Below are 20,683 nucleotides of genomic sequence, written 5' to 3'. Positions count from 1 at the left end.
GTAAGCTGTGCATATAGATGCCTATATAATGTGTGTACATATATATTTATATTTTTATATATTAAAGCAAATAAGCATAAACTATATCCAGTGGATTGGTATCGTGGATCACTTCCATTTTGTATTTTATTTGGAGGACACAAACATCTTTAGTCCAAAATTGAATGTATTAACAGAGAAAAAGTCATTCAAATAAGTGGAGTATTTTCTCCTTTGGGACTAGGTCTTCAGGAAAGCTCAAGGTTCATGAAATCATCTCCCAGGTATTTAACTCCTGGAAATGCCTATTGGCCTTCCAATCACACTGGAATCCATTGGATGCTTGCGTGACCCATAGCTCTGGTTAGCTTAAATTGTCTCAAATTATAAAGTCATCCCTACACATCATCTTTACATGGCACTTTCATAAGAGGGCATAGCAATGGTAACTCACCTGTGCCCATTTCCCATGCTCATCCTTCTCCTAGGTCTCGTCAAGCCGTGTACCTGGACACCAGGTGGCGGCATTTGTTTGTGAAACACCAAAATGTTACCATTTCGGGAGTAGTTGGGGTATATCTCAAACCAGATGTGCTTATTGCGTCTTCAGCTCCCCAGGGGCTTAGCAGGGCCCACAGTCCTGACTTCAGGATCATCTGGCTTGTGGGCCGTAGAGGCGAGCAAAGCCTGGAGAATGGAGCAAATGGCAGAAATGAGAAGCCTGGAAGGCTCCATTCTGCACAGCTGGTCGGGAGAACATCTGTAGAGCGTGAGAAATGGGACTTTAGTTTGTCCATGCTCCTGGCTTCTCATCAGACAATCCAGCCTGATTGTTGTGTTGCTGGGACTGCTGATGAAAAGTGTGTATGTTAGCAGAGATGCTCCATCTACAGCAAGTTTTACTTACGCTAGATAATCCTTAACTCCATAAACAGTTCCACAGTAAATTGCTCTCCGTAGCAGTGAGCATTAATGAGAACATTACAACCTGACCTTTTTTAACTGCGTAACTGCATCCATTGAAGTTAATTACTCAGTTGACTTAATTTCTCACTTGCAAGCTTTTAATTAAATAACTATGTAATACATTTTCAATAATAGTAACCCTCTATCTACTTAGGAACAATATCCCTATCCATTATTATATCTCATTATGCGTGTTTATTTTGTTAGAGATTTTGTTTATCTTTTCAACTGCCAGAACATTTTTAAAATATAATGCTAAGTACAGCATATCCATTGCCTGAGGTGCTGCATTTAGGTGTATTATTAACCTAGTATTCTCATGTATTTGTAAGCCGTCTAGAAATCCTAACAGATTCTTCATGAAGCTTTCTGGATTCATCATCAAAAGGCATGATTTACATTCAGCAGTATGACAGCTTTTAGAGTTCTCTTGCATGTTTGTTTATCTGTTTCAGAGTAGAATATATGAGCATAATTCATAAAAAATAATCCTTGAACTCCAGAAGTCAACACGTTGAGACTTGGCACTTCCAATGTGTAGTTATTGCTCATAATTTACGAACTGAGACAACACTGTTGGAGCCACAAAACTTTTAAGAATCCTTTAGTAGGCAATAAAAGAAAAACAGGTCAACTTTATGCATATGCCTATGGCTAAATGTGATATAAAGTATTATCTAGGTAAACATATTTCTATCACATGCACATGCTTTTAGAAACTGTTACCTATTGGGCTAGAAATTTCCTCTCTGACTACCAGTGTGTCTTCATAAGTCCCAAAAATTCATATGAAGCATCCTGAAATAAAGATGCAGAAAAGAAGGAAAATAGCTAGCTAGTTAATTTTTAAGGTTTTTCCTTTTGTGGAAGACAATCTTGGTCTCTGTCTTCTGTTCAGAATTAGATAATATGGTGCTATTCTTACTTTTTAATTTGCACCATGGTACGCTCTAGGATAGAGGGCAGTAGGAAGGTTATTATTCTCTTTCTTAAGTGTGCAATAGTTTAGATAGGTGTTGCTTTTTTAATATAAATTATATATCAAAAAAGGTTACTAGAGAAGAAAGCTTGAACATTTTGTATTTTGGAATAGTTACAGTTAAATAATGCCACATTCGCATTCGATCCTTTTTAATTCTTATTAATGTGTAAAGCTGCATCTAGGTTTGGAAGATGCATAGCTCCATACTGTGTTGCCCTGTGTGACCTAAGTCTTAACATGTTCTTGATTTTAGTTCTTTGAGGGGCCTGGACAATTTTTTTAATTATTAAACAGCCTTTTTAACGGTCACCTGCTGAACCACTACACTGAAAACAACAATACACACTTTTCTAAATTCCTTTCTTGCTTTTGTGAGCAAAGCCTGCCACCTTCCTCGTAAATCCTAAGTAATCTTTCATGCCATTTTCTTTCCAAGATCTGTCCATGGACCCAAGTAGATAGGCTTCATCACCTGCTAAGGCTTATCTAATGATAATATAATAATGATATGAAAGATGGGAAGGGAAATGTGGACTTATTGGAGTTGGTGGACAAGGAGATAGATTGGGGCATAAATCCTTGGGGAAAAAAAGCCTTGTTATTTTTGTTCTTTATGAAGATCATATTTTTTCAGTCTCTTATTTGCCGATAAGATAATTAGCAATTGAAATAATTAGTACCAGTACAGAAAGTTTTTAATCTTATTAACCAGTGTTAAGAAAACATTATTGAAATACTCTCTAATTTGCCTTTATTAGCAAACCTTACTCACGAATGAACAAAATCAAGAAGAAATGATACTTCACTTCCTTCTGGATCTCTCTAGTCAATGTGGTGTCTCGTTTCCCTGTACTCCAAGTGGGACATCTTTTGAGTTTACGTCTTCTCTTCATGCCATTGAGGATAATTCAACCATGGATGTTACATCTCTTTGGGACGATGTGCGATTACATCTCCGTCGATTTTTAGTTAACAGACTGCAAAGTCAAGGTCAAGCAGAAAGTAACGCTTTACAACAACAAATGCAGTTCAAAACACAGTGCATACAGCAGCTTTTGTTTCTTTATCCTGAATCAGAAGTCCTAAGCAGATATCAAAATATGCAGAATAAGCTAGTCAGTGATCTTCTACAGAACTGTCTTCTGTCTAGCTGTGGTGAGACAAATTTTGATAAGGTGGTTCATGGTTACCAAAATTCCATACCTACATTGTGCACAATGATAAAAGAGGACTTGTACATACTAAGTGGAGCTATTGATCCTTCCTCATCGCTGAAGTTTATTAATGAAACTTATCTTGATACCATCACTGAAGAAATGACAGTTCTTCTTGAAAGGCTTTGTGAGCTGCAGTTCAAAGAAAATGCTCTACCTGTAGCTAAGGCAAGCAAGATTTCAAAGAAGCATAGAGGAACAGTTCATGCTGTGGGTTAGTAGCCTTGTCTTATGTTCATTTAGCCTTATGTTCATTTTGATTAGATATTTTCCTATTTAATTATTCTACTTTTTATTCGTATGCCTGATTATTTCCTGTGGAGACTCAGTTTATTAATTACAACTTCATATTTAAACTGTATCACTGCAGTTGGGCTAGAGTTGGGCTGAAAAATGTTTTTAACTAAAGGAAATTATCCTATGCTCATATATGTACAAACTGCGTTATACTTCACTAGATAGCATTGCCATGTTATAATCTTTTTTTTTTTTTTTTTTGGTCTAGCTTATTCCACATCTCTATTGATGAGATAAAGGAACTAAGGAACTACCCCCCACCCCCATCTTGTGAGGCTACTCCCCACACTTCTCCATTGACAAAGTTAAATGAGATTGTGTGGCTGTGTAACTGTAATAACGTGCCCATCATATAAACAGGGACTCATACATCAGCAGGTCCAGAAAGATTACTGTGCATGTTGTAATTTAAAATATATATAAGAAAAATATACTAATATATAATACATATAATATATTATTATATCTAATATCTAATATGTCTAATAAAGAAAAATCCTGTTCTTGTACTAATGTACAAGAGTTTACAGTTTAGAGTTAATACTAACAGACCATTTCGTGTTTTTCTAAAGAATTTAAAGCAACAAAGCAGTTCAATATTAAAAAGATATTTTCTGTACAATCTTTTTCCTGTTGTCGAATATGACGTGCTAATTTCCAAAGGGAAGAACCAAAGCTTTAAGAAAACGTGCAGAATGGAAACTTTCACGACTTAATTGCATGATTGTACTTAATTGCTTTTCCAATGTGAAGTTTTGAGCATTCTTCTGTGCAAGAGTTGTTTTTTTACAATATACCCCTCCCTGAAGGTGAGGTAGTTTGCAGACAGAAGCGTTAGAAGTTTAGAAGCATTTGGAAGTTAGAGAAACAGAGGGAGGATCTTTGGATGGTATAAATAGGATGAATAAGGTAATTTTTTCCCAGGCAAATAGCCCAGAGGCGGAAGAAAATTATATTCTCTTGAGTTCTAAAAGTTGGTCTACATGTTAATGTAACTCAGCTTGAAATACTGCTAGAAGAAATGCAAAAATAACTCTTCAACAGGAGCTGAAAGATGGAGGAATATGGAACATATGGAAGATAAAGTAAGTGAAAAGGCATACAGACAAATAAAGTGAAAAGGTGACAAGTGGAAAAGCTGATATAATTAGTAGAATGTTAGTGGGAAATGAAAAGATTATAAGTAGTTTCAGAGCAATGTTGAATTATGGCATGGGTGACAAGAAGTGTGCTTTGAGTCAGATAGCAAGATGGGAGCCAGTGAAAAGATTCAAGTACAAATTATCTAAGGAAAGTGACTAGCAAGATAACTTAAAATTCATAACTTATGTTTTCTTTCAGTCTTAAGTAACTCACAAGGATGAAAAGGTTCAGTTATCCATGAACATGTAAGACATGAATATTAAAGAGACCATAAGGCTTGTTCTCTAAGTACACATATATTAACTATATTACATGAAGGAAAAGAATAATCATTCAATCTATTAAGATATTTGTTTGCTTTGCTTAAATTTTCTTTGCCATCAGATGTTTCTTTACGTGCTTTTGTGCCAGCACATTTATCAGGACAGATTTCCAGTGCATGCTTTTATTATGAATTCAAAAAAACAAAAACGGTTGAAAAACAAACAAAGCAAATCTTAGGAGCTGCTTGTAACTTTTAGGACAGTTGTTGCAACTAGTTTCAAACTTTATTTCATAAATCCCCTAATTTTAATTTTATTTGAAGCTGTATTCAATGTCCTTTTTCTTTCAGATGCTGCAACTGTCCATCTAGCACCTGTAAAATTTATTTAGAAGTGTGGCTTGTTAATACAATATAAGCTTCAAAATGACTTTCTTCTCAGTCGTTGTTTATGTCTTCATCTCTTCACTGTATAATACCTCATGTTACTGATTTTCACTGGGTTGTATGGGAGGCCTGCATCTCTGACACTAGTTTTCCTCAGAGTCAGGCTCTTGCAGAAAGTCTGAGTGTGCAGACTGAAGGCAGCCAAACAGTGAAGTGGTAATAGTGAAGCCAGAAGTCAGTAAAATATTAGAGGAAAGCTGTAAAGTTACATAGGATTTTGTTTGTTTGTTTGTTTGCCAAGTCATAGCCTATAATGTTGGAAGCTGTAAATCAAATCAACTGAAATGTATACTTCCTCCATTACAAAACATATATATATATATATGTGTGTGTGTGTGTGTGTGTGTGTGTGTGTAATTGAAGAGTTAGTTGAATATGAGTCCATAGGTGATAACTTCTTTCTGGAAAAAGATCTCTCTGTTCCAAATTGTTTGGATGTACTATGTTGGTAGTATAATAAAATTGGAAAAGGCACTTTTCTCTTAGAATCAAAGTGTCCACATGGGAGTTCACCCTGAAATAACAATTCTGGAAAAAGTTTCTACAGAATAACTGTTCCAGGAGGTTTGTAACTGTAGACAAGCTCTTAGAGTCAAGTAGCTTTTCCAGCTTGGAGCTCTTATTAAATACCAATAAGGCTCACGATGCCTTTGTTGTACGTTCACCCCCAGCTGAGAGTGAATTTCTGTATTTATACACAGGTTAAGTTAAAACTCACCTTTAATCGTTTGGCGTGATAGTGATGTTCTATTTGCTATGGAAAGACTCTGGTCAGTAAGAAAAGGTAAGCATGTTGTGGCGGGAAGGAGAGGGGGAGAAAAGGAAAATTTTTCTTCTTAGCTGAAAGACTTTTTTGTTGTTGTCATTGCCTCTGGGAGTCACCAAACCAGCACATTTCAAACCAAAAAATAATTTAATCAAAACATTCAGTGGGGACTGTTATCCCATAGGTGAAAAAAAAAATTATTTACTCAGTCTGCCGTCAGGGAAATATCTTTTTTTTTTCATAAGAGCTACTATAATTGATCCTACTGTATAGGGGTTGAAAAAAATAACAGGATATAATGATAAATGCTAGAACCTTGGAAAACCTTATATGGATGACCTACTTACGTATGGAAAGTAAAGGCAGTTTATGACAAGCTTTAACAGATTTGTAGATCTTCAAAATATTTCCCATGGAAAAATATTTATGAAATAAGATATCATCAATTTTGTTTCTAGTCTTCGATTAGAATAGCTATTAGCAAAGTAAAATAATTAGGTTGAATCTGTTTATCCGGATTGAGGATGAGCGTATTTGAGCGAGCTGCTTGTGGAATGGTATATGAAAAAGTCCATTTTTTTGGAACTTGGCATCTTTGCCATCTATAGTGGAGGCAGGTGCTTCTGTGTTATAACATGATCCGATTCTCAGTTAAATTATTACCTTTATCAGTGGAGGTTTCAGCCATTAGTATTTAGATTACTTTATTGTAGTGGATTTTAGGCAGCTTGGACCTGCTCTATTTTTTTTTGTGCTCAGCAAGAGATCGGTGTTTCTAATATGTTAGAATAATATCAAAGGAAGGGTTATTTTCCCCCCAAATGTTTTAGCTTTCATTTTGTAAAAATATTGTTTCAGCCTTTCTATGATATTACTCATATGTTTCTCTCAAAAGCTGATAAAATGTTGCAATATTTCAAGAAATATTAAAATTATTACATACTTGTTAACATACTTAGCATGTGATGAATCATGCGGACAGCTGCTGTTTTTTTCAGGTTATCCCCTGTGGTTTTTTTTGCTTCTCTTTCCACTGTGCTGTTCCTCAGAAATTACTTGCAGCAAGTCCATTGAATGTGGCTTGTATTTTTGCCTTTTGAACCATTTCTGTATTCCTTTGTTTACAGAAATGTTAAGCTAGTTTAATCAGGCTTCACTGATCTATCTTAATCCTTTATCCCTTTTAGATAAAGAAATAGCTCTCTTACAATTGATAAGAGAGCAGCCAAAGAAACCTAAAAGCCATGAAATTATATGAATTTTATGTATTAGTAAAAAGTTTCCTTTGGTTTTATTTATACAATTAGAGAGAGAGAATATGTATGTGTCTTAATGTATATATATATATGTTTTAATGCATATATATAGAGACACACTTATTAGCCTATTTATTAATTTCTTCTGGCTGTAACTTGATAAAGTTTGAAGTGCTACGCATAATTTCAGTATGCTCATTTAGTAACAGACTTTCCAGAGACCCTCAAACAGAATGGGAACTCCAATTTAGTAGCTTTTGTCAAAACCTTTGTTCGTCACATCACTAGCAGGTTATTTTTAAGACCATATTATTGCAAAGTTGAAGTAAACTGAAGTAATAATTTCCAGATTCCAGTCTTTATTGGTGCAAGCGAATTTTTACTACAAAGTAATTCAATCACTTCATTGGCATAGTTTAATATTCAATTTTTGCATTTTCCCCCCAGTATACAAAGTTGTTTTCTTTCTCCAAATTTTGACCAACTTCCATGTTCTTCTGAAGATACATTCAAATGCATTTCAGTTATTATTATCCTTTTAATTTATTATCTTTAAATATTCATGAGTTCCTAAGGAATATGTTGTTTTCATGGAATGTATAATCTGAAAATGGTGAATATCTGAGCTTAAATAGAAAGACTGATATTGTTTAGAGGAGCTGGATTTGTACAGTGGAGTTTAAAGAAAGAGAAGAAACAAGCTTTGGGGTAGCTGTTTGAAATGATGAAGGTAACTTTGGGGGGTTACATATAAAGACTTGAAAAAAAAATCTATTTTAAGGTCACTCATCTTTACTCTTCCTCAACAGTTTATTTATTTGTGTAAGTTAAAAACGAGTTCCTTTTTTTTTCCCTTTTTACTATGAGGAATCTCATTTCTTCTTTACATCCCTGTGCACATAGCTTTGCTTTCCCTAGTTTATTATTTCCTCCCTTTGAAATGAAGGACTTTAGTTTTACACTTGCTTTTATCTTTCCATTTAATTTAAATTCAGTTGGTTTGTGATCTCTTGAGCCACGATTATTGCCTACAACCAATCTCCTATGATCTTCTTGTTATCTATCAAAAATATGCCTAAAATAGCACTGATGCCTGCTGGTTTAGTGACTGTGTGATTAAAAAAAAAAGAAAGGTTATTCATGTCTGGGAATAATTAGAACTCAATCATTTTAGTATAATTTATTTTCTAGTTTGTATCTGGAAATTAAAGAATCGCAGATTGGGATTCATGTAATTAATATTTATGTCTTTGCACCTTTGTTGAGATTTCTGTCCATATTCAGATTTATAGCAGATAATTTAAAATCTTTATGTTGTAGTTACAATCGCTTTTCCCTCCTCTTCTCGTATCTGTTATCCATTGTTAAAACTGCGCTTTAAAGAAGTATTAGGAGGAAGGAGAAAGGTAGAGGAATTACTTGATTTGACACTGTTTTGTCTCAGACAATGCTGTTGCATCTTTCTGAAGTGCTGGTTGGAGAGGCTGATAGGAAGTGGCCCATATGGATTACAGAGTATAATACCCCATTTCACATCCTGCCTCAGCAGTTCACAATGAGTATATTGCCCAGATCCTTATATTAATACAAGCAAGTTTGCAGTTATATCTATAACGTGTTGCTAAGCATCAAATGTTGTAGAAGTTGAAAACGTTAAAAATACATTATGGAAGTGTATTTAAAGATAAAAACCTGAAAAGGTGACTTCAACAAAGACAAACTAAATAAAGAATAATAGAAGTTGGAGCGTCACCCTTCTTGCTGCTTTGCACTTCCACTGCTTTTTAATTTCTTTTTTCCAGCAGCTCCACCAACGCCTGCTTAGCTTACCTGCATGGACCTGTAGTTTATATTTGTAGAATAATAGTAGCTTAAGTCTTTCAATTATATTCCTGCCCACTGGGCATCCCCTTCAGAATGTGGTTCTCCTATTTTTCTCTCTTTATCACTTGGCAGAATGCATCGTAAAATAACTTTTATAGGAACAGGACTTTAGGGGTCTTTGTAAAGCAAGGCATGGGGCAGTTGCTGGAAAGAAGCACTAAGTAATAAACCTTAAATTACTGTTTCCCCAAGCTGTGCAGTGTGTGTTCTTCACACACTGGGAAGAACACCAGGCATGGGATGTTCTTCCCAATGCCCTGTGGTTTCTATGGGAGAAAGATGGGGGAAGAAACACCTGTCAGTTAAGCCTCAAAGCACATCTACCTTATACCTTCAGATAACTTTTGCAGAAAACATAAGGATAACAGTGAAATTTGCATATGGTCCTAATTAGAGAATGAGTAAAAATTCAGAAGTCTTCATTACTTGGTTGGTTGGTTGGTTTAACTTTAGAAATACTGGAGAAGAAATCCTTAATTTCGTATTATGGACAAATCAATACTGAGATGTGCAGCAAATATGTTTGCCATGTATTTTAAAAAACAAATTGAGCAGTGTTGGTAGCAATCTGTAATGGGAAGCTATCATAGAAAAACTGGACATACAGATATGATGCAGGTTTCTACAGTTGTCTTTGTTCCTTGGGAAACTTATAAAATTTTGACAGCCAAAACAAGATCCTATTACTCAGGGGAAACAAAATAATTGTCTTTGCATTTAATATAGGAAATAATGTGTTTCATAGCCTCTTTGTCACATATTATTTATTTCTTATCCTTGCAAGTATTATCTTTGATTTCTACTGCACAATTATATTAAATGGGAATATGAGCAGTATTGAAGAGAAAATAAAACCATCTGTTTGAACATGCAGAGCTGAAGTTTTAATAAAAAAAAAAAAGAGAGGTACTCTTTTAAAGGCCGCATGAACATAATACCCTAGGACCACAAATGTGTTTCTAGTGGGAGAATGACATTTTCGTAACGATTACAAAAGCATTAAGCTTGTTACTTTTTAAGCTTTTTAGTGGGGGGTAAGATAACAGTATCCAAGTTACTGAAATGTCAATTGAACTGACAGAATTTCAAAGCTGATAGCATGTCTTGAATACCTTCCTTCTTTTTAGAACTGTTGCTTGAATTCATTTATTAAGCCCATAATATGAAGACTGACAGTGAAATCTCTTTCTTGACTCGTTGTCATTTTGAAACAATGCCGATTTCAGGACTTTATTATCACATTGTTTGGTTTGCTTAACAAGATAGATAAACACAAATTTACTTTCCAAAATATTTGTACATTTAAAAACATGAAATTGTTGATGGTCTTTTGGGGTTATATTTTTTCAGACTACTGCCTCCTGATGCAGTTATTTCATTTCACCTTTGCCATCGGGGACTTGCATTCTTTTTCTTATTTCTGTTGAAGTAGAAACAGGCATAATTCCAGCCATGGTGTATTTCCTGCTTTCAGAATGTCCTCAATTAGCAAACACCAACTAATTATCTTCTTCTTTGCTTTCTCAGCACACCTGGGTGTTCTTCCTCAGCATGAAGAGAGCATTTAACTCACCATGCCCCCTAATTATTGCATTCTCCTCCCAAATTTAAAAGATGAAAGTGATTTGTTCTCCAGTCTGATATTTTGTGAGTGGTCAGAGGTCAGTTTGAGATTTATATACTGTAGTACTCTAATAAGAAGAAGAAAAGTGACAAAGAATTTGACAGAGAATTATTAAGTTAGCTTCTCTTTCCCTTCACAGTATATAGCTGCATGGAGAAAAGTATATAGAACAATGGCTGATAAGAGGAGACTTCAAAAATGTCTTCTAAAAAGGCTCCTGCAGTATTGATTGAAAAGAAAATTATTATGGGAGTCTTTTCAACATATATGTCTACCACCATATAAGCACAAGTTAATTAGATAGTCCTGGCTGTGATTTCTGTCAAGATAGAGGTTTTTTTTTTTTTTTTTTTTTTTTCATAAAATGCATGTTCGCAGAGCAAATATAACTTTAAAGGGGGCAAAATTATTTTAGTCGTGTTAGTTTGTTTTGCAAAAATTCATATCTGTTTAAATTTGGAGTGCGTCAAATATGCTCAGTAAGAACATGCGTGAATTTTTCACAGTGACTTAGACTTAAAAATTTAAAACAAAAACCAGAAAACTGCCTCTTCAGTCAAGGAGCTGCCACATCTAGTGAATTATTAAAAAGTATAAAGCTTTAGGTATTTTTCAAGCGCATTTTGCTACATTAGCTGAATATAGAAAGGCAAAGCAGATTTCTTTCTTTCTGATTTACAGAGAATCAGGATTGTTATAACCCAGTAAAACTTATTCCATTCAAATTTAGCAGCTAGTGCCTCTGAAAATTTTTAGTACCATTTAGTGCCATATTAATACATGACACTGTGATTGTGCAGAATTTCATCAGTTATGGATCTCTGCAAAACGCCTTCATTTTCTTCAATAGGTGCATCCGTTGATCATCCTGAGGCTAAGATCCAAATGTTTGTATTTGAGTGTACAGAATGGGATGGCATACTGACCTGCTGTTTGTGTGCCAGAAAAGTGCAGCAATTTCTGCATTGTCACACGAGACTGTCAGCTCATGTGAAAAGAGATGTTTTTAGAGTGTAGTATCAGCTCAGTGGGTAGGAACTTCCACACATACATCTGTTCTGACATATGATGTATCCTTTATTTGCAATGTGGATCATATTCTAGTCTCTCTACAAAGTATTTGTTAAAAGGTTATACATTTCCAAACTTATCTCTCTAGAAGTTCTTAAATGGCGATATCTGCCCTTTTTAACGATGAAACTTATTTCTGATTTTTATATTCCTTGGGAAAAATACTCATGAGACTTTGGTGGTGATTTAACCTAACTAGTGTTTTGAAATATCCAGAGGAAGAAAGCAGAAATAGGAGTATTGACTGCAGCCTTTTAAAGTAATTTTCTGAGTGTTTTCTCTTATTGGAACAAAAGCTGTCACTGTCTGCTGCCATTATGGCTTGGAAATTCCAAGGGGGTAGGAGAAGCAAAAGTGACAGATTCACTTTAATCTATTATTTAGGGAAACACATAAAATCATATGTCGACAACACAAAGGGATGATGAACACCTGATAGAAATGCTTGATTGGCTGAAAGTTTCCAACACTCTAGTTTTAATGGAGTGAGTCTGATATAATGAACCAATTTGTGTTGCACCCAACTATTCTGTTGCGAGTGCAGGTAGGAAGGATAGAAAAAGGGCTAGCAGAGATGTTTATACTTGCAGATGCTAAAGCAATTTTAGTCTTCTTAAAATAAACATATTACTTACTGTGATTCTGAATACAAATTGCAGTTGACTTTTATCAGCCAAGTGTTTTAAATGGGCTTCAGGGAAACAGGTTCTATCAACACTGGATTTCATGAGGAAGTTGACAAGTCTGGCGGTACTTAATTCCTCTTTCAGCAAAGACTAAGAAAACCATCCACTTCTGAGTGCTCTGTAAGGAGTCCTATTTCAAAATTGGTGCCACCTCCAGTTTGTTACAGGTTTGCTCATTTGTTATGCTTTCTTTCAGACACTGTTTCTTCATATCTATCATTAAGACCAGAATGTGGTTTCAGGCCTAATGGGAAGAACTATACAGAGTATTATTTTGATACAGGATAATTTTATGAAAAGGACAGCTTGCCTTCAGTCATGACTTCCGAAGAAATTCCCTTCCAAACCATAAATGCTATAAACAAATGCAAATGTAGTCTGTTTACAAGTTTTTGGACCAATTTAATTAAATGGGAAATCTAAAGAATGTCTGCTATTTCATTATTATGATAATTATCAGAAAATGATTGGACACCAGCTGCTAAATTCCTTAGATGAAGCCATCATCAATTAGGTTTAACTAAGAGACTAGTTAATTGGTTTACATTTGAATACTTGCGAATTTCATTGTATAGTAGAAATTGCAGTATGTAATAGAAAACTGTGATAATTTATTAGGAAGTGTGTGCTACTTTTGAAAATTAAGTAGCAGATTGGGTCTGTGCTTTCAAAGCAAGCTAAATAGATATCTACATATAAAGCACCTTTATTAATAATCATGACAGAGCTCCTCATCGTCAGCGCACTTGAGGAATTCACTGCAGTTTGTTCAGCAGAGTTGCAGAGTAGCTGCCTGCTGTCAAGGCATCAGATCGGCAGGTTGATTTGCTTAGAATGACTGCACAAATTGCAAGTCAGAGCATGATCAAAAGTTTTTGCTCTGCATCGTGTGTTTCCAGCACTGGTCTATCCTTTCGTTGTTCGGTCGCCAACGTGAATTCAAATTAAGATTTTATTTTGATGCTTGGTCTTAGCAAAGGGTTCCTAAGCATTTACAAGCGAGCATCTAGCGAGCAACCTGATGTGGAAGCAACCTTGCCGATTAAGTGAAAACTGATTTCATTTAAGTGGTAAGACATTAATGGGGTAGATTTGATTAAAGTTTCATGTAGAGCGAATCTCTTTCAAAAGATTAGCGTAGTCTTCACCGAGGTTGTTTTAATAGCTAGCAGTGGCATATCTCTTTCTATGACAGACACTCTCTTGATTAAATATATGGAAATTTATATATGCTGACGCTGTTTATACATAACTTGAAATCCTCTCCGCTGCTCTCGTTTGACATATATTCTATATGGAGAGATGCATAGTATAAGTGCTTACAACAGTCACAAATTAATGATGTTGTCTAATAGGAAAACATTTGTTGTTGTTACATCTATGACCATATTTGAAAAAGGATGGGGGCAGAATGAGCCAGTGTGTTTGCTATTTTTTTTTCCTTTTTTTAACAGATTCTCTTGCCCCCTTAGGTTTCCTTGGAATTAGAGGGATCTGCAAAGCAGACAGGTGTTAAAAAACCTTAACCGGTTGCACCCGCGTGGCTGCCTGTGCTGCGCTGCTGGTTTCTTTATGGGCCTGTCACTTTCAATGAGCAGCGAGTCCATGTGATCAGTGGCTCTGATAAACTTGTCAATGCCTTTTTAAAGCAGGATTCCCCAACCTATTCCAGTCAGCTCTCCTCCTCCCTCCCACCCCCGTCCGCTTTTTTATCATTTCAAGTAGAATCTTGATAAGACAGAGAGAAGTCACAAGCAGCTGCGTGTAGCCGGCTCGGGCTACAACTAATTTGTGCAGGAAAAAATTAAATCAGGAGGTAAATTATTTCATGATTGCTCATTCCCAACAGAGTTGGGCATCATTCTGAAGAAAATATCAAATAATTGGTTTCAGGCCATGTCAGACACATGCAATTCCCCTCACTAATGGCTATGTGAGGTAGCACTAGGCCTCGGGGGTCACCGCACGACCGAAAATAGCTTAGTGCCAGGCACAGCAATAGAGAGACAGAGCACATAGGAAATGAAGTGGCAATAAGTGCAATCTATAGGGGAAATGTGCTTCACTTGGAGTTTAATATATTGGCTTGGAAGCTGGCAGTAAGCCATGCAACAATTGTTTACCTTTTTGTCAGCATCTGCATCTGTTCTGTTTCGTAAACGGCACTTAACTTGCAGTCCATAAACGCTGGAATCAATAACAACTGTTTAGGGATTTCCTTTCTTTTTTTTCATATTCCATAACAAATGCACACTACAAACAATGTTTGCCTTAGATTAACAAGGAACAGACATTAACAGGGTCAAAGGGATTTGGTTGGGAACGTTTTATAGCTTCTTGGGTTTGCAGTAATTGTGTCTGGGTGATTTGAATGTATCTTGTAACCTATCCAAATTAAACTGTTAAAAAATGCTAGCATGCAGTAATGAAGATGATTTTTATAATTATCTTAAGTACTGTGGATAGAAAACTGCTGGCACTGTTTGTAACAATTTAGTTATGTGCAATATTGTGTATTACATTTGCTATGCAGAGATATTAAGTTATCTTTTGACAATAGAGAAGTGATTATACCCAGGAATACTAATTATTTAAAACCTAACAGTTATTTTGAAAAACATACAGCAACATGCCATTTGAGTAGCGAGGACTGTGATCTCATGTCCATAAAAAATGAATGTATTGTTACTAAATGCAAGGCAAAGAATAATGCAATTTATATACTGGCTACGTTTAGGAGATAGTTTGCAGATGAATGCTGTCATAAATGCAAAATTGTTATAATAGTTATAGCGTCACCTAAAAGTTAATATCGCTGCGAGACGAGGAACATGGAGCATTGTTAATAGAATTTATGTACATAACTCCCCGTGCACAGCTTTGAAAATTTTACCCCTTGCAATATCCCTATATACAGTGACTATCAATTTCTATCAGAGTTTCTTCTGCTTTAATAGGTTATTTCATTTCCGATTTCAACAAAGTGCTGCTTCCTTTTATGAAATGGCCTTATTACTTGTATGTGGGTTGTAGTTAGATTTAGTATTATGTTTTTTCTTTGTGTATTTTTTCTTATATAGCTTCACTGGATGAAATCCCTGACATCACTTTCTTGTGTCCATTGAAGAACAGTAGATCTGTCTTATGTGAAACTGAGCCTTATAAAAGGGGCGGGGGAAAGATACTTAATGTATTGGGAAAATATTTTATAGTAAAGTTGATTTAAAAGCTTTTAAACTCTCGGATCCTGCTGAGAGAGAAGTCCCCACTGTAATCACTGAAGGAGTCAGTCGTCAGGTTGCATTCCAGGGATTCCATCGGGAGCCTCAGAGGCAGTTTTGCCATGTGCCACTGTACCCTGAGTAGTGAGGCTAATTAATCTGAGAGCAATGCTCTTCTAGCACAGCTATTCCTAGCTTCTACAGCCAGGTCAGCTATGATGCAAGGTGGTTCTGCACCACACTGGTGTATCACATCCTTGGGTGGACTGATGAAATGATCAGAATAAGCAATTTAATTTTTGTGTGTGTGTGTGTGATGTTGTGAGTATTGTTAAAAAGTGTCAAGCTCTAGAAAAAAATCAAAATATTTACTATAAAGTTTAGGTATTAATTGATATGCATATTTTCATATGCCTTTTGAGATTTTCAGACACATGCTTTCAGGCTATAGCCAAGGAAATTGCAAACACTTTTTAACGGTTTCAAGAGCTACAGCTTTGAGCACAGTGCCAGTTTTGAAACTTGCTGTTAAATCACAAGTTAGCAGGTATGCACTGGTCTTCCTGATCTAGAACAGCCTTATTTTTCATGCTACTGCATATTTAGACATGGAGGCAAATCATGTAAGTAATGTAAGACATGTAAAGACATGTAAGTAATAACATAAAGGCAGAATTTTTATTTCCAGTTTTAAATACTTAGGAGAAACTCAGGTACTATGAATGAGCACTTTATACAATGTATACTTTTTCTTTATGGTTCTTGAAAAATGCTTTTATTAAGTTATATGAGCTGGCTTAGAATTCATATGGAGACTTCCAAATTTCATCACTGGTGAAGTGAAATTTTTCAGTAGCATGGCTTTTATCCTTACAAAAATATTCCCAAGTGGCAGAATCAATCGAATCTCTGGTGAGATAGATGGTCTACTTTTTTCTTCAGATCTTTTTCTCCAATTCATCCAATTGAATAGGAAAGCAAAACTTGAAAAACAGGTGCCCCTTGTTTCTCTGGTGATGCTAGACTTTGGTATGACTGCATCTGCTGCCTTGGCACCAAAACAATCTGCCACATTCCTTGCAGAATTTAATTCAATGTTAGTCCTACTTAGGGCTTCTTTTCTTCTTTTTTTTTCCCTCTCTATCAGCAAAGCTGTCTGAGAGTCAACCTGTTTGGGATGGCAGACTCCTACCATGCAGCTGAGAGTGACAGAGAAAATTAAGTACCTTTTATGTCCCTCTTGTCTCTATGTGAATGTTAAGAGTAGAGAACACAGGATGGGGGTATTAAGATTAGGAACATTATGGACTTATTCTTCTGCTTCCTTCTTTCCTTTTTTTTTTTTTTTTTTTTTTTTTTTTTGTAGTTAACTAAAATGCTTCTTTGCTTGGTACAAGTATAGGTTAAATTTACCTGACAAAATCTTTGCCTTTGGGGTGCTTTTTTCTTTTTTTTTCCCTTAGAAAGGTACCACCAGCTTGGAAGCAAAAGCCTGAAATACTTTTCCTGTCTTTTTAACCTTTTAAATATTTATTGATGGTGTTCCCAGTACATACAAAGCATAAATCTCTCATGGGAAGTACAGTTTTAAAGAAACTCCTTGTTTTTCAGTACTTTAGTTTGTTAACTGAAGCTCCTTACCAGCTGTGGCTCAAGCCCTTTGATTAGCAGGTACTAATTGCCCTAAGGACTCTCACCTGGAGTCACCCTGCCCCTGCCCTGTGATAGGCCCAGGATTCTATATAAGGTCAGGCTTGGCCCCCTACTTCAGCTCTGCTGCAGGAGGGCCTGTCTGTAGCTCAGCTATGTGTGCAAATATACATGGCTCTTGTTGATCCATTCCCTGACCTGTGGAGTTATTTCCCAGCTTAATCTGAGCCTTTCCTTGTCATCATGAGCTTGCCTGGTGACCTGGACTTTTGGCTGAACCTGGCTCTCACCTGCAGGTAGGCTTTACTTTCTTTGCTTGGGGCCCTGCCCGGTAAGGATTTCCCTGGCCAAGTTCTTGTGCTCTGCACCCTCTCCTGCTGAGAGCAACCAACTCTCACCACTCCCTGATAGTGTGTTTGCTTGGAATTTTGTCTGTGTGTTATTGTGCTTGAAAGGTAGCTCATCTCACTGGTTCAGGAGCTTTCCATTAGTAGATTCAGCCTTAGGAGCAGTTCAGGCAGCCTCAGTGTAGCCAATGTGTGTATTTCTATAAGCTAAGTAGCTTATGCGAGTAGTCTGGGCAGTGGTCTTCAAAATGAAATCTTGTCATGTGTGTTTTGAGGCTCCACAGAGTTCAGAGTGTATATAAGGCCTTTCAGCCAAGCTTTGCACATGGTGATGGACTATTTGGCCTTCGGGTGCTAGGTAAATGAACCATCATACCCTTCATAAATTAATGGGATACAATAGAGCTAAATTTGTTTTTTTGGTGTGTCCCTCCCCGCCGTCAAATTTCTTTGAAGAGATCTAACTTTTTTCAAAAGTGGAAGTAACCAATAATAGGTGTTTTTGTTATCCAAAGATACAAGTAGTGGTTGTATACAAGAAGTTGTATATTTTACTTGACAAACTTGTATATTTGACATATTTATGAAGTAAGAAGGAGTTTACTCTGTAGTACAGAGCCAAAATTTTCCATTTGAGTATTAAAAAAAAAAAAAAGAGGGGATAAGGCCTTGTAGTGATGTTTTTACATAAGACTCTGCTCAAAAGTCCTACTTTGAGGAGACAGCCCCTTAAACTATGTGAATTGTACAGACTAAGATATAAAACTACTTGATTTTTGCAGGTTAGAAGTCTAAGAGATAAGAACTGATTTTGGACAAGCACTTCTCAACTCAACTATCTATTACATCATTACAATTGATTTTGGTTGATAGATTTGGTCATAAGACTGATTGGACTGTTCAAGCCCTGTACTCCCATGAGCAGTCGACATAGTTCACAGTGTTGTAACAAGCTTGTGTAAATGATGCATGAGTCTTTGTCACAGCCAGGTCTTTGGTCTCAGATATAAATCTCCTAATGTTCTCATTAACTTCTGCTAAGGGAAATTAAAAGAAAACCTAAAAGAGGGCAAGTGAACACTTGGTATGTGGAGCTTGCTTTATATCCCATAAAAATGTATAGAATGTTTGTGCATGCATAGAGATATATGCATGTGTATTATATGTTCGTATGTATCTGGGGGTTGGTTTATACAAGCGACATTGTTGTAAAAATTCAGGAAGTTATAACAGAAAATGTAAATTTTATGCTTGGTAAATAACTAGTTTGTAGACTTGAATAGGCTAATGAATCATTGCTTGTAAATAGCTTGTTTTTACAGAGCTGTAAGATGTCCTTTATGCCATTCCCAATGACTGCTTATGTTTTTCCTACTATGAGGCATGCATCACTGTATTTGAGCTAGTACTGTTAGTCTATGTAGTGGCACACTTAATAATAGGGCGTATTAAGTGACATACTTAATAGGGCAATAATGTGATTTTTGCAGTTTTCAAATTGTGTACATCAGCTGGTGTTTTGAGGTAACAGAAAAACTGATTATTTGGGAGAACTCTGAAGCTCCTGTTCTCTATTATTCTTCCAGAACAGTCTTGGGACTCAGGTCAGGTGACTCACCCCATCCCAGAGTTGTCTGGCTTACAGCTTTGGTTCTTTTGGGTCAGCTATTCGTCTTCCCTAGGAAAATCCTGTGTTTTGTGTAGTGTCATTTCCATGTTACTCCCGTCTTTTAATACTTCTAGTGTAACCATATTCTGTTCAACTTAACTCATGAAGTTAAAGAAGTCAGAGCATGAGTTGATGATGGTTGTCCAACAGCCCACTGTCTTGGATCACCATGTTCTCACTGCCCACAGTTTATAGATTTCTAATGGATTCCAGACCCTGATCGAGAGGACTTCAGCTTCATGCTTCAAGCCTCAATGAGTTTGCTGTTTGAATCTTTGATCTCTTGAATCCTTTTCTCTCATCTTTGAAGGTGGGATGCTTATTAGATGAAGAAGCTTGTTTGATAATTTTTTCAAAGACTATTTTGTGCCAGTTTCATCTCAATTCAGTCTCAATCAAATCAACCCAGAAATTAACCCAATATTTTCTCCTAAATTTCAAGTGTCTGAAACTTTGCTGTACTTCACTACCCGAAAGTCAAAAAGGCTCTTTTATTTTATCATCATGAATATCAAACCCTTTAAGAAAGTCACTATTCATCTTCATTTTAGGAAATACTAGTAGGATTTCTGCCTCTGCATAGTGGATGTCCAAAAGAATATCACACTGTGTATATCTGCCTGTGATTTGTGGCAGATGAGACTGTTTTCTCATGCATCCAGAAATGCTGCTATACCTCTTGCATTACAGTGCTCATCATTTATGTGGCAGACCTTTGAGATACTCTACCTTTTAATTGATGCTGGGGTTATTGCTGGGAATCTAGGCCTTGGTAGAGTGTGTAATGAATTCATGCAAAGAGAGAAGACAAGTCTACTACCAGTGAGTCATATTCTCCAAAGCTTGCCCAGATAAAATTTACTTGCTTGTTGGCAGGAGCTCATTCTCTAATAAGCCGTCTCTAAGCAGAAGGTACAAGGGAGAAGCTGGTGTGAATGCTTCACAAGAAGGATGAGCACAAGAGCAGATTCTCTGGTTTCAGCTGCCAGAGTGTGACCACCTCACTGCTAGAATGCATCTATGCAGCACACTCACTCTGACAGGACCTTTCTGTCTAGGCTTGGCCACAGTATAGGATGTGGGTGCTTTTGGTCTCCAGTTTCATATCTCTCTCTTGAATAATTTTTTTCAATAACATGGAAGAATAATTGCACTCTTCGTCTGCATAAAGTAAGACGTAAGAATGGTACCTTTTGTTTAGTTTCTGAGTATTTCAATA

At 36.2% G+C, this 20,683-nt stretch overlaps 1 protein-coding gene across 1 annotated transcript in view; it reads left to right on the top strand.

The window, feature by feature from the left end:
* KIAA0825 (KIAA0825 ortholog) overlaps positions 1 to 20,683 on the top strand; it is a 210,384-nt gene that overhangs the window by 26,195 nt on the left and 163,506 nt on the right. Inside the window, exon 5 of the mRNA XM_026044103.1 lies at positions 2,686 to 3,355. Coding sequence (XP_025899888.1) covers positions 2,686 to 3,355 — 670 coding nt within the window. The remainder of the gene's footprint in view (positions 1 to 2,685; positions 3,356 to 20,683) is intronic.

Source organism: Nothoprocta perdicaria, unplaced genomic scaffold, assembly GCF_003342845.1.
Source record: "Nothoprocta perdicaria isolate Ctin4 unplaced genomic scaffold, notPer1 scaffold_35, whole genome shotgun sequence".
Lineage (NCBI taxonomy): Eukaryota > Metazoa > Chordata > Aves > Tinamiformes > Tinamidae > Nothoprocta > Nothoprocta perdicaria.
The sequence above is the reverse complement of the archived record's forward strand: the minus strand, read 5'-3'. Positions and strand labels throughout refer to the sequence as shown.